This window comes from Oncorhynchus mykiss, chromosome 4, assembly GCF_057628025.1.
Source record: "Oncorhynchus mykiss isolate SJ-2025 chromosome 4, ASM5762802v1, whole genome shotgun sequence".
Lineage (NCBI taxonomy): Eukaryota > Metazoa > Chordata > Actinopteri > Salmoniformes > Salmonidae > Oncorhynchus > Oncorhynchus mykiss.
Window position 1 is genome coordinate 12,941,825 of NC_143025.1, and position 13,452 is coordinate 12,955,276.

At 42.7% G+C, this 13,452-nt stretch overlaps 1 protein-coding gene across 17 annotated transcripts in view; it reads left to right on the forward strand.

Annotated features, from left to right (window-relative positions):
* Positions 1-11,557, forward strand: part of LOC110521310 (GRAM domain-containing protein 4) — a 52,179-nt gene extending 40,622 nt beyond the window's left edge. For 9 of the 17 annotated variants that reach the window (XM_021598791.3, XM_090231144.1, XM_090231148.1 and 6 more), the window contains 11 exons: positions 58-149; positions 253-301; positions 427-498; positions 1,081-1,124; positions 1,228-1,337; positions 2,062-2,216; positions 6,294-6,441; positions 6,663-6,756; positions 6,895-6,985; positions 7,101-7,169; positions 7,347-11,557. In XM_021598791.3, coding sequence (XP_021454466.3) covers positions 58-149; positions 253-301; positions 427-498; positions 1,081-1,124; positions 1,228-1,337; positions 2,062-2,216; positions 6,294-6,441; positions 6,663-6,756; positions 6,895-6,985; positions 7,101-7,169; positions 7,347-7,454 — 1,032 coding nt within the window. In that variant the 3' untranslated portion in view covers positions 7,455-11,557. Of the gene's footprint in view, positions 1-57; positions 150-252; positions 302-426; positions 499-1,080; positions 1,125-1,227; positions 1,338-2,061; positions 2,217-4,708; positions 4,727-6,293; positions 6,442-6,662; positions 6,757-6,894; positions 6,986-7,100; positions 7,170-7,346 lie in introns of all 17 variants that reach the window. The other 8 variants (XM_021598787.3, XM_021598790.3, XM_021598793.3 and 5 more) reach the window with 1 other exon arrangement.
* Positions 11,558-13,452: the final 1,895 nt, after the last annotated feature.

A 13,452-nucleotide genomic window follows, 5' to 3' on the forward strand; every position in this document is an offset into this window, starting at 1 on the left:
GATGGTAGATTGTGTGACCTGTTCTCCCCTCCCCCACTCCCTCTCTGTTTTCCACAGATCTATGTGAATGCAGCGTGGCACGGTTGGGCCATCCCCTTGTTTCTCTTCCTAGCCATTCTCAGGCTGTCCTTGAATTACCTCATTTCCAGGTAGCTTACCTCTTTGCAATGTGCATCACCTATTGTCCAGTGGAACAATTAACAATCTGCTTGTGAAATGAGTCAAACATGTTTCTCTCCGCTTTCTTCTCAGAGGTTGGAGGATCCAGTGGAGTATTGTGCCGGAGATCTCTGAACCTGCGGTAAGAAGTGTATGATGTAAACCTCTTTTGGGAAGGGGGTCCAATTTGGGGGCACTGGGTGTTACCAGAACAATTTCTGCTTTGGGGGGGGAATAGTTTTTGATGTAACTTTCCTCTTTTCCCAGGATCCACCAAAGGAGGATCTGACTGTTTCAGAGAAGTTCCAGTTAGTTCTTGATGTTGCTCAAAAAGCACAGGTGAGCTGTGATCATGTGATTTGATCATGTCTTCACCTTTTGATTTAGAAAGGGCGAGAGATGGGCTCCCAAGTGGCGCAGCGGTCTAAGGCACTGCATTGCTGTATTAGAGGCGTCACTACAGACCCTGGTTCGTTCCCGGGTTGTATCACAACTGGCCGTGATCGGGAGTCCCATAGGGTGGTGCACAATTGGCCCGGTGTTGTCCGGGTTAGGTTTGGCCGGGGGGCTTTTACTTGGCTCATCGCACTCTATCGACTCCTTGTGGCGGGCGGGGAACCTGCAGACTGACCTCGGTCGTCAGGTGAACAGTGTTTCCTCCGACACATTGTTGGTGCTGGCTTCCGGGTTAAGCAGGCGGGTGTTAAGAAGCACGGTTTGGCGGGTCATGTTTCAGAGGATGCATGCCTCGACCTCCCAAGCCCTTTGGGGAGTTGCAGCGATGAGACAAGATCGAAATAGGGGAGAGAAAAAAAATAAGAAAAAGTGCGAGAGGTGTCACGATGACGTCTACTTTGTAATGTGAGGTGTTGCTCTCTTAAGCTGGTGTGCTGTTTTCACAAATGTGTGTGTTCTTCACAGAATCTATTTGGAAAGATGGCAGATGTCCTGGAGAAAATAAAGAAGTGAGTGACGTGTTTGTGTGTTTGTGTGTGTGTTTCCAGTTTATTTAAGGTTGTTAACCAACTTGTTTCACACTTTGTATCCTTGTGTGCCCCTGTGTTTCAGCCTGTTCATGTGGGTGCATCCTGAGATCACTCAGAAGCTCTACATCGGTCTGTGGGTGGCCTTCATCTGCTCCTGTCTCCTACCCTACAAACTCATGGGCTTCATGATGGGTTGGTACAATATGTAAAACCCTCGCATGACCTGAGATCAAAACATCCTCCATGGTTATTGTCTGACCCTGCTGGTCATCTGTTAACGTTTGAACTTCTTGAATAATGTCCTCTTAAATCTCTACCCGGCACAGCCAGAAGAGGACCGCTCAGAGCCTGGTTCCTCTCTAGGTTTCGTTCTAGGTTCCTGTCTTTCTAGGGAGTTTTTCCGTGCTTCTGTATTGCTTGGGTATCTGTAAATACATTTGATTGATTGATTGATTGACTTGCCACTATACCTACCCAGTGATGGCCCCAAGCACTAAGAAAAATACAGGGAAAAAATATGAATGGAGAGATCCTCGTGATCCATGGAGGTGTTATCTCCTCTCATCCCTTTTCCTTGTGCCACCTCTCATCCCTTTTCCTTGTGCCACCTCTCATCCCTTTTCCTTGTTCCACCTCTCATCCCCTTTCCTTGTGCCACCTCTCATCCCCTTTCCTTGTGCCACCTCTCATCCCTTTTCCTTGTTCCACCTCTCATCCCTTTTCCTTGTTCCACCTCTCATCCCTTTTCCTTGTGCCACCTCTCATCCCTTTTCCTTGTGCCACCTCTCATCCATTTCCCTTGTTCCACCTCTCATCCCTTTTTCTTGTGCCACCTCTCATCCCTTTTCCTTGTTCCACCTCTCATCCCTTTTCCTTGTGCCACCTCTCATCCCTTTTCCTTGTGCCACCTCTCCAGGGCTGTATGCAGGGATCAAGTTCTTCATCATCGACTTCCTGTTTAGGAGCTGTCCCAAGCTAAGGGACAAGTATGACACGCCCCACATCATCTGGACCAGCCTGCCCACAGACCCCCAGCTGAAGGAGCGGGGGGGCGCCACACTGTCCAGACGGGTATGTCTCAGACTCTATACTGTTATATGTAATACATGTACAGTTGAAGTAGGAAGTTTACATACACTTAGGTTGGAGTCATTCAAACTTGTTTTTCAACCACTCCACAAACGTCTTGTTAACAAACTATAGTTTTGGCAAGTCGGTTAGGACACCTACTTTGTGCAAGACACAAGTAATATTTCCAACAATTGTTTACAGACAGATTATTTCACTTAAAATTCACTGTATCACAATTACAGTGGGTCAGAAGTTTACATACACTAAGTTGACTGTGCCTTTAAACTGCTTGGAAAATTATGTTGTGGCTTTAGAAGCTTCTGATAGGCTAATTAACATCATTTGAGCCAATTGGAGGTGTACCTGTGGATGTTTTTCAAGGCCTACCTTCAAACTCAGTGCCTCTTTGCTTGACATCATGGGAAAATCAAAAGAAATCAGCCAAGACCTCAGAAAACAAATTCTAAACCTCCAAGTCTGGTTCATCCTTGGGAGCAATTTCCAAATGCCTGAAGGTACCATGTTCATCTGTACAAACAATAGTATGCAAGTATAAACACCATGGGACCACGCAGCCGTCATACCGCTCAGGAAGGAGACGATTTCTGTCTCCTAGAGATGAATGTACTTTGGTGCGAAAAGTGCAAATCAATCCCAGGAGAACAGCAAAGGACCTCGTGAAGATGCTGGAGGAAACAAAAGTATCTATATCCACAGTAAAACAAGTCCTATATCGACATAACCTGAAAGGCCGCTCAGCAAGGAAGAAGCCACTGCTCCAAAACCACCATAAAAAACCAGACTACGGTTTGCAACTGCACATGGGGACAAAGATCATACTTTTTGGAGAAATGTCCTCTGGTCTGATAAAACAAAAATATAACTGTTTTGCCATAAATGACCATCGTTATGTTTGGAGGAAAACAGGGGAAAAGGGGGGGGCTTGCAAGCCGAAGAACACCATCCCAACCGTGAAGCACGGGGGTGGCAGCATCATGTTGTGGGGGTGCTTTTCTTCCAGAGGGACTGGTGCACTTCACAAAATAGATGGCATCATGAGGTAGGAAAATGATATTGATATTTTGAAGCAACATCTCAAGACATCAGTCAGGAAGTTAAAAGCTTGTTCGCAAATGTGTCTTCCAAATGGACAATGACCACAAGCATACTTCCAAAGTTATGGCTTAATGACAACAAAGTCAAGGTATTGGAGTGGCCATCATAAAGCCCTGACCTCAAGCCTGTAGAAATTTGTGGGCAGAACTGAAGAAGCATGTGTGAGCAAGGAGGCCTCCAAACCTGACTCAGTTACACCAGCTCTGTCAGGAGGAATGGGCCAAAATTCACCCAACTTATTATGCGTAGCTGGTGGAAGGCTACCAAAACGTTTGATCTAAGTTAAACAATTTGAAGGCAATGCTACCAAACACTAATTGAGTGTATGTAAACTTCTGACCCACTGGGAATGTGATAAAAGAAATAAAAGCTGAAATAAATCATTCTCTCTACTATTATTCTGACAATTCACATTCTCTTAAAATAAAGTGTTGATCCTAACTGACCTAAGACAGGGTATGTTTTACTAGGATTAAATGTCAGGAATTGTTAAAAACTGACTTTAAATGTCGTTGGCTAAAGTGTATGTAAACTCCCGACTTCAACTGTATCTTTCTGCATTGTGTACAAAACATCAGGAACACTTTCCTAATATTGAGTTGCACCCCCTTTTGCCCTCAGAATAGCCTCAATTCCTCGGTGCATCCACTCTGCAAGGTGTCGAAAGCGTTCCACAGGGATGCTGGCCCATGTTGACTCCAATGCTTCCCACAGTTGTGTCAAGTTGGCTGAATGTCCTTTGGGTGGTGGGGCATTCTTGATACACACACTGTTGAGTGTGAAAAACCCAGCAACGTTGTTGTTCTTGACAAACCGGTGCGCCTGGCACCTAATAGCATACCCCGTTTCAAAGGCAACTTTTCTCTTGACCATTCACCCTCTGTATGGCACACATACACAATATATGTCACAATTGTTTCAAGTTTCAAAAATCCTTCTTTAATCTGTCTCTCCTTAATCTACACTGATTAAAGTGGATTTAACAAGTGACATCAAAGGGATCATATCTTTCTCCTGGATTCACCTGGTCAGTCTGTCATGGATAGAGCCGGTGTTCCTAATGTTTTGTCCACTCAGTGTTTATGTGCATAGGTGCACACCAGTGGAGGCTGCTGAGGAGAGGACGGTGCATAATAATGGCTGGAATGGCGTAAATGGAGGGGCATCAAACCATGTGTTTGATACCGTTCCACCTATTCCGCTCCAGTCATGACACGAGCCCGTCCTCCCCAATTAAGGTGCAACCAACCACTTCATATTGATGTGTGTCATTGTCGCAGTTCCTCCCTATTCATGTGGGTGTTCACAGCAGCTGGGACTGTGGGATCCCTCATGTCAATGTCTGATCTCCTGAGTTTTCTGTTTCTCCCTCTCAGCTCTCTGGGTATGAAAAGGTAGGGCTACCTAGTGTGCACTTTGGTTCTTGTGTGCCTGTGTGTACGCCACCATCACCTGTGTGTGTGTGTCATTAGCGATGAGCTGCATTCCAAATGGTCCCCTTGCCCATTTGGAATTCAGTAGTAGAGCCATGATAACTGTGTGAACTGTGTGATAACTGTGAGTGTGAAGGATCAAAATGTGCCCCGTAGTTTAAACATATGCATCTACCACAGTGCTGTTGGAAGTAATATTTGCCGTGTTTAACCAAAGTTGAACTCATAAGAGTTTACCATAATGGTGTTTTGAATATACAGTGGCAGTCAAAAATGTGGACACACCTACTCATTCAAGAGTTTATCTTTATTTGACTATTTTCTACATTGTAGAATAACAGTGAAGACATTCTCTCAATCAGCTTCATGAGGTTTTGGCCTAAGTTACTTTTGACTGGAACTGTTTGATCTGTTCTCAGACACTTTCAGAAGGAACCCTATATTCAAAGTGTGTGTGTGTGTTTGTGTGTGGTGAGGAAGTAACTGGTAGAAACTGCTTATGTGTTTTGGAAAGATAGTGGTTCATTAATAGTATTTGTAGTTTGTGCCAAAAGTTTAGTTCCTAGTGCAATATCTATCATAATATCATATCTACTCTCTCATAAAATCACATACAATTATTACAGGTTGTTTTATATCACTTATCAATAGTTATCTATGTTTTCCAGTGTGTGTATTCTGGAGAAATGTACTAAAAATGATAAGCCCGTCTCACTCTCTTCCAGTCTTTTTTGACGCGTTTCATTCTTTACTGTGAAAGATTATGGTCCCGTATGAGTTCATGGCTTCATGCCTTGCATGAGACACACCACAACCCTATCATTCACATCCTCATAAGCAAGGCACCCAACGCGCTCTACAAGCACCCCAGCCAATATACACTGCTTCCCAAACAACTGCTCACCTGAGTAAGCTTTGATTGATGCTGAAGTCAAAGCCAAGCTGCTGGTTTGAGAGAGTCTGCTATAATACACATGCGCTGCTTGGGTTTAGCTTATTCTCTAGTTCCTGGTCTAACATGCTGCCCTCTCTCCTCCATCCATCCCTCTCTTCCTCCGTCCATCCCTCTCTTCCTCCGTCCATCCCTCTCTTCCTCCGTCCATCCCTCTCTTCCTCCGTCCATCCCTCTCTTCTTCCGTCCATCCCTCTCTTCTTCCGTCCATTCCTCTCTCCCTCTGTCCTTTCCTCTCTCCCTCCGTCCTTTCCTCTCTCCTTCCGTCCTTTCCTCTCTCCCTCCGTCCTTTCCTCTCTCCCTCTGTCCTTTCCTCTCTCCCTCTGTCCTTTCCTCTCTCCCTCTGTCCTTTCCTCTCTCCCTCTGTCCTTTCCTCTCTCCCTCTGTCCTTTCCTCTCTCCCTCTGTCCTTTCCTCTCTCCCTCTGTCCTTTCCTCTCTCCCTCTGTCCTTTCCTCTCTCCCTCTGTCCTTTCCTCTCTCCCTCTGTCCTTTCCTCTCTCCCTCTGTCCTTTCCTCTCTCCCTCTGTCCTTTCCTCTCTTCCTCCGTCCTTTCCTCTCTCTCTGTTACTCTTTTAGATTCAGCCGGCGGTAGCTCGTGGGAGTCTAGGGACAGGCCTAGCATGCGGTACCAGTCTAGAGGAACAGACTGGCAGGGTCTACAATACTAAGAAGGGTTCTTTCCACGAGGTCTTCAATCTATCCGAGGATGAGCGCCCTCTAGCAGGTTGGTAGAGCGCCGCAGAATAAACCTCAGCAGTGACAGCTACATTGTGCCTGGCTAGCTTCCTCCCCTGTTACATGTTGACTCTGTTTCCATAGTCGATGATGAACTTAGTGTTTATTTGTTGTGTTATGTTGGGGCAGTGCAAGCTGTGAAACCATTAATATTGACTGTGTGTTGGCAGTGGCGACTTTTGCGTGTGTCTTGATTGGTTTTGTTTGCAGTGTGTGAGAATGGCTGGCGATGCTGCTTGATCAACAGGGACAGGAAGAGTCCCACTGACTACATCCGTAATGGGGTGCTCTTTGTCACTGAAAAGTAAGCCATCTACTGCCAATACCTAGCTGTCACGTGTAGAAATCACACTTGGCATCATGTTGTATTAGTTTGTGTGTTCAGGTGTATTATATTGGCCCACTTCTTCATGCTTATTATGTGTTTTCTATCCATCACCAGCTACCTTTGCTTTGAAAGCTCAAGCTCCAGGTCAAACTCCTCTAAAAAGAATAAAGTCATCAAACTGATTGACATCACTGATATTCAGAAGGTGGGTGTCTTCATCTTTGCTCCACCTTCTGTCCAATATCTCAATTCATTGGTTTCTAAAAATGTACTTCTGCAGTAGAATGTAAATGTTTATCTGTGGATTTTTTGTCCCACAGTACAAAGTCTTGTCTGTACTGCCTGGGTCTGGAATGGGAATCTCCATAGCTACACCGTCCACCCAGAAGGTAGGAACACTTATGGACAGTCTATTTTAGACCATGTTTTCTCTCTATTTAGGTCTGGTACTGTTGGTCAATATACTATTAATAAGTTGATCTGTGATCTTCCACCCTCCTTTCCTCTCGGCTTGTCACTCTACATCTGTCTACTTGTCTACCTCTTCCTTTATTTCTCTCTCTCAGCCGTTGGTGTTTGGTGCCATGATCCACAGGGACGAGGCCTTTGATGCCATCTTCACACAGTACATGAAGACGGCGACCATGACTACAGCCATCAACCCTGAGACCTAACAAACCAAGATGGCTGCCTTCACCAGGGACTTCCTTACTGACACAGAGACATAGCTATGTAGTACACCGAGAGCCACCACTGCTACTGGCCATTTATTACATATGAAAATATGTTAAGCTAGTATCCATGCCAAGGTGGTGGATTCCTCCACCAAGCCAGGGAGTCTTGGCACATAGATTAGCATGTGAATATGGTATCCACTTGATCTGAGGCCTCGTCCATCACTATAGAGCCCAAGGTCTTTCTATCCTCTCGCTGATGACTCAAGCTCCTCATTGGGTCTAACTAAGGAACTACGACTCCTGGACCCGCCCACCATTGCTGCCTCCTGCCTCCTATTGGTTGGGTCGAGGCTGTTGTGTCAAGGGATAGAGCCACACTTGGTTCTTGTTTAGCTGTTTCTCTGCACTGAGGTTTTCAGTGTGTCACAGGAGGTTGGTGGCACCTTAATTGGGGAGGAAGGGCTTGTGGTAATGACTGGAGCAGAATCAGTGGAATGGTATCAAATACATCAAACACATGGTTTCCATGGTTTCCAGGTATTTGATGCCATTCCATTTGCTCCGTTCCGGCCAGTCTTATGAGCCGTTCTCCCCTTAGCAGCCGTGTGTGTGTGTGTGTGTGTGTGTGTGGTGGTTATACATTTGTCATCTATTGTGCTGTTTCAGGAGGAGGCTGGATCTCCTTGTCTGTCTGACAGGATTGTCTGTCACTCCCATAGTGTGTATCGCATGCACATTGGTGCCCATTGCTCCACTGAATGCCCTCCGCTTCTGCCTTCAATAGGATTGATTTTGATTGATATAGATATCACTGGTGGCCTTGCACAGGTCTTAGGCTACACATTTTTTAAATGTCAGTTAACAAGTGCACCAGAAACCACGCCTTGTTATGTTAAAAAATAGTGCTCACGTTTATGAAAACCTCAAGCCTTCATGTGCCCCAGTTAATGATATTTTAGTAGAATTTCATCAAGAGCCTTTATTTTGAGGGATGGAACAGGAATAATGTATAGATGGGCAGCTAAAAGCCTGGGGAATGCTGGAGATATTGTAGGGAATAACCTTCTCTCACACATTTGTGTCTTGTTAAAGGAAAGGTATGGATTTACATGTACATGTTAAGGAGTCATGATGCATTCATACGCACCACATAAACATGACATAGTATTTCTGAAGCCTTAGAGTGTGTTTATTATGTAGATCAGTATGTGATTTATAATATGTGACATTCTACATGTACCTAATTGGCTTAGTAAAACCATGTAGGTGTTATGGAGTGTTTTTTGGAATGTGTTGCGAGAACTTTATTGGACAGATTACATGTAAAGCAATACCAAAACAAGCTATTTCCAAAAAGCAGAAGCCTTTTCTACACTGCCTTGTTCAACCACTCAATGAAGCCTTCTCTAATCTTCTCACAGGTGTAGGTCAGGATTCAAACCAATGAGGCACTGTACTTTTTGCTTTCCATTAATTCTGAGGTGTAACTTCACGGAAATTGCCATTGGATCACGAATCTACACGTTCTTAAAATGTATTTTTTTTAAATTTCGACAACTTAAGTGCAGTGTAATATCGGTAATTTGTGCTAGTTTGAATCACGATCCGAAATGGTAATGGTAGTGGAAATGGTAGTAACACTTCATTTTGGGTTTTGACACCAAATGGTAGAGGGGTTTGAAGTAAACGCTTAACTATGTTCTAGCTGAACACATACTAGTGACTCTATCTAACTGGACATTTTCTGTTTGATGCCTTTAGTGTACGTTTCTTTAGGCGTATGTACAGGATACATGGTATACACCGTCCAACAAAATGCTGACTTGCAGATTCCTTCTCGACAATGCAACAACAATAAATCATTTAATATATGAATACAAACATGAAGTAAATGTCCCAGTAGAATAGATTAAACATTTGAGCATAAGTATAATGCAGGAAGGCACCATTTTTAGTCCAATGTTGACACATGTTTTGGGGAAGGGGGGATTGGGTGGCAAGCGTTTAAATTGTGCAGTACGCCAGGGTGTGTCAAACTCATTTTGCCCCGGGGGTCCGCATTCTGTCTTCAACGAGGTCTGGAGGGCAGCACAGAATAAATAAATAAAAATCCTCGCTCTCAAAATCTGCAAAAAATAAACCTCTATCCATCGTTTTGGGAAATTCCGATGCTCCCTGACGGTCTGGCTTTCATTTCAGTGATTTATTAGCAAGTTGGATACAGTCAAGAAACTGTATGTAGGTCCATTATCATTCCTACACAGTTTCAATTTGGTTTTAGTCATCTAAAAGTATATTGAATTTGTTGTCCCCCGCATCCCAAAAATGGTTTGACATCCTTGGTCTATATCTAGTAACTTAGGTCTTTCACTCTCCAAGCCTCTCCAGGAAGTTAGATCTATACTTAGAGGCCCAATGCAGCCATTTTTATATCAATATCAGGGTAATAATTAAGTTTCTTACTCTTAATAGATTTCCAATAGAAATAGGTAAAAATTGCTTTAGCAGCAAACTTTCTCTAGCAAGAATTTTTCTAGGACTGCCTGAGAGTGGTCTGAGTCGTTTGTTTTCAATTTAAAATGATAAGAAGTAAACCAAAATAGCTTCTTAGCTAAGATACATTTTTCAAGCAAGAACATTGCTAGACTGTCGGAGTGGGCTGGGGAAAACTGAAAACTAGCTGTTATTGTCAGAAAGGTTTGGAACTATTTGTTATTGATCTATTAATCATTTTGCCTCATGGTGATGTCACCATGGAAAGCTGATACTTGCCCATGCAAACCTGCTGATTAGAGGGTCCTGTGTAGATTGTATTTTCAACCAGCAACTATCAGGAAATAATATTAATCACATTTGTTCTGGCTTTAACAGTGTTATTTGATATAAAACAAAATCTGAAAAACTGAAAGTTGACTGTACTGGGCCTTTAAGAAGCACAGAATGTACAGATTGTATTTTTTGTTGTTGGCCAAAATGTTTATTTTACTGCTTCTCATTTTGTTTTGCCCTATAACTGTACTGTTTACAGAGGTTTAGTTCTAAATTCCACTGCTTTCGGCCAGTGTGATTCCTTGTGAGACTGAGGGTATGAAGACTGGGTCGGTAAATCTTGTGATGGAGAACGTTTGTGTGCTGATAACCCTAAGTGGTCACATGTTTAAACTCGCCTTTTTTTTTTTTGCGCATATGCAGATGTTTAGTAAAGTATTCAATTTTTATATTTTCCATCTTCCTGTCACAACTGTCTTGTGCTTTTACTTCTAAAAATGAAAAAATGCCACCTGCTGCTGAAGAGAACAGATTTTGCTTCTCCTCTTCCTCTCTGATATCATCCAGTATCTATCTTTGGCAGTAACACGCAGGTATTTATGCTAATTAGGCCAATCAAAGACTTATGCAACACTATGCAACACTCTTTGCAAGAGGAGAGTGAATTGAAAGGTGTCATTTCGTGGAGTCATGTTGCTAACAAATCTGTGTGAATCACCACTCTCCGTCTGAACAATGTCAGTTTATGGCATGGCTGTCAACTGGAAGATGGAAAGTCATCATTACTGTGTTCCCAAACCATCAACAAGGTGTTGTAAAAAAAAAAAAGCCCTCGTTGACTCCTCTTCATCAATTGTTAACTCTCAGTATGATGGCAATGGCTTCACCAAGTCCTCTGGTAGGTTAGGTGCAGTTTCTGCCGCATTGCAGTGCTTACCTACCATGTCCTTTACAGTGGTTCAGGAGGTTTGTGAACCTGTATACATTTTCAGAGAAGGATGGACATTGTCTCTATAGTTCTGTATCAGAGGTGCAGAGATTGTTTAAACCACTCAAAGGCTTGCACACTGCAGTGCTAATCATGTTAACCAAGTATTTATTTTAACTGTAAATTCTTGTTGGCACATTTTTCATAATACTTCCCAATCCATTTACCTGTTTTAGGAAAGATTACTGCTTAGTTGTGAATACTTTGTAATCTGCGGTGTCCACTGACAAATGATTTTATATATGAAATAATGTAATATATAAATCCCTCATTTTTTTTAAAGAATATAATGTTTATTGTAAAATGTTATGTACATTATTTAAGTAAACCAATTTAAAGTATTGATTTTTGGGCATTTTCTTTAGTTTCTCAGTAACTTTGTTTCACAGTTCAAAGTTGGCTATGTGTTGCTTATTCATTTCTTTAGCCCTGTGATCGGGATGCTCCCTTGATCTTGGGGGGGCATATCGTACTGCACTTGCAAAGTTTGGGAAGCACTGGGTCAAGACTAGGTCTGTTGCGGTGACTATATTACCCGCAATCATGAGTCATGACTGCATTAAAATTCCACGTCGCCGTGACTCAATGTTCATCTTTTATGCACTCTGTGCATGCGTTTTTGTAGTAGGCCTGCCTAACTTGCTAACTACCATAAGGTCCTAACGGCCTGGTACTCAGGGCTCTATTGTCCCTCTAAAAACTCTGACATCAATGCAAATGCAGTCGAAAGTCACATAGAAAATAGTACAGGGGGAAAAAATATCCTTGAATGAGTAGGTCTGTCAACTTTTGACTGGTAGTGTGTGTGTGTATATATCACACAGTATACTCTGCATGCATGTGGTAGGCAGAGTTGCAAAGAAAAAGCCATATCTCAGACTGGCCAATAAAAAGAAAAGATGGGCAAAACAACAGACACTGGACAGAGGAACTCTGCCTAGAAGGCCAGCATCCTGGTGTCGCCTCTTCACTGTTGACTTTGAGACTGGTGTTTTTCGGATACTATTTAATGTACTTGTCCTCTTGCTCAGTTGTGCACCGGGGCACTCCTCTTTTTATTCTGGTTAGAGACAGTTTGTGCTGTTCTGTGAAGGGAGTAGGTCACAGCGTTGTACGAGATCTTCAGTTTCTTGGCAATTTCTCTCATGGAATAGCCTTCATTTCTCAGAACAAGAATAGACTGAGTTTCAGAAGAAAGATCTTTGTTTTTGGCCATTTTGAGCCTGTAATTGAACCCACAAATGCTGGTGCTCCAGATACTCAACTAGTCTAAAGAAGGCCAGTTTTATTGCTTCTTTAATCAGGAAAACAGTTTTCAGCTGTGCTAACATAATTGCAAAATAGTTTTCTAATGATCAATTAGCCTTTTAAAAGATAAACTTGGATTAGCTAACAACACGCTATTGGAAAACAGGAGTGATGGTTGCTGATAATGGGCCTCTACACCTATGTAGATATTCCATTAAAAATAAGCCGTTTCCAGCTACAATAGTCATTTACAACATTAACAATGTCTACACTATATTTCTGATCAATTTGATGTTATTTTAATGGACCAAAAATGTGCTTTTCTTTCAAAAACAAGGACATTTCTATTTGACCCCAAACTTTAGAACGTGTGTGTGTGTTGAAGTAGGAAGTTTACATACACCTCAGCCAAATACATTTAAACTCAGTTTTTCACCCTTTCTGACATTTAATCCTAGTAAAAATTCCCTGTTTTAGGTCAGTTAGGATCACCACTTTATTTTAAGAATGTGAAATGTCAGAATAATAGAGGGAATGAATTATTTCAGCTTTTATTACTTTCATCACATTCCCAGTGGGTCAGAGGTTTACATACACTCAATTCATATTTGGTAGCATTGCCTTCAAATTGTTTAACTTGGGTCAAACATTTCGGGTAGCCTTCCACAAGCTTCCCACAATAAGTTGGGTGAATTTTGGCCCATTCCTCCTGACAGAGCTGGTGTAACTGAGTCAGGTTTGTTGGCCTCCTTGCTAGCACACAAATTTTCATTTCTGCCCACAAATGTTCTATAGGATTGAGGTCAGGGCTTTGTGATGGCCACTTATTTTTTTTTTGAAAATGGAAATTTGCTATCATAAGTGTTAGCAACACCTCCGCCTTTGCGGGATGCGCAGGGGTCACTAATGTGACCAGGAGGTGAGGCCTCATTTAACACAGTAAATTCATCAGGCTTAAGCCATGTTTCAGCTAGGCCAATCACATTGACT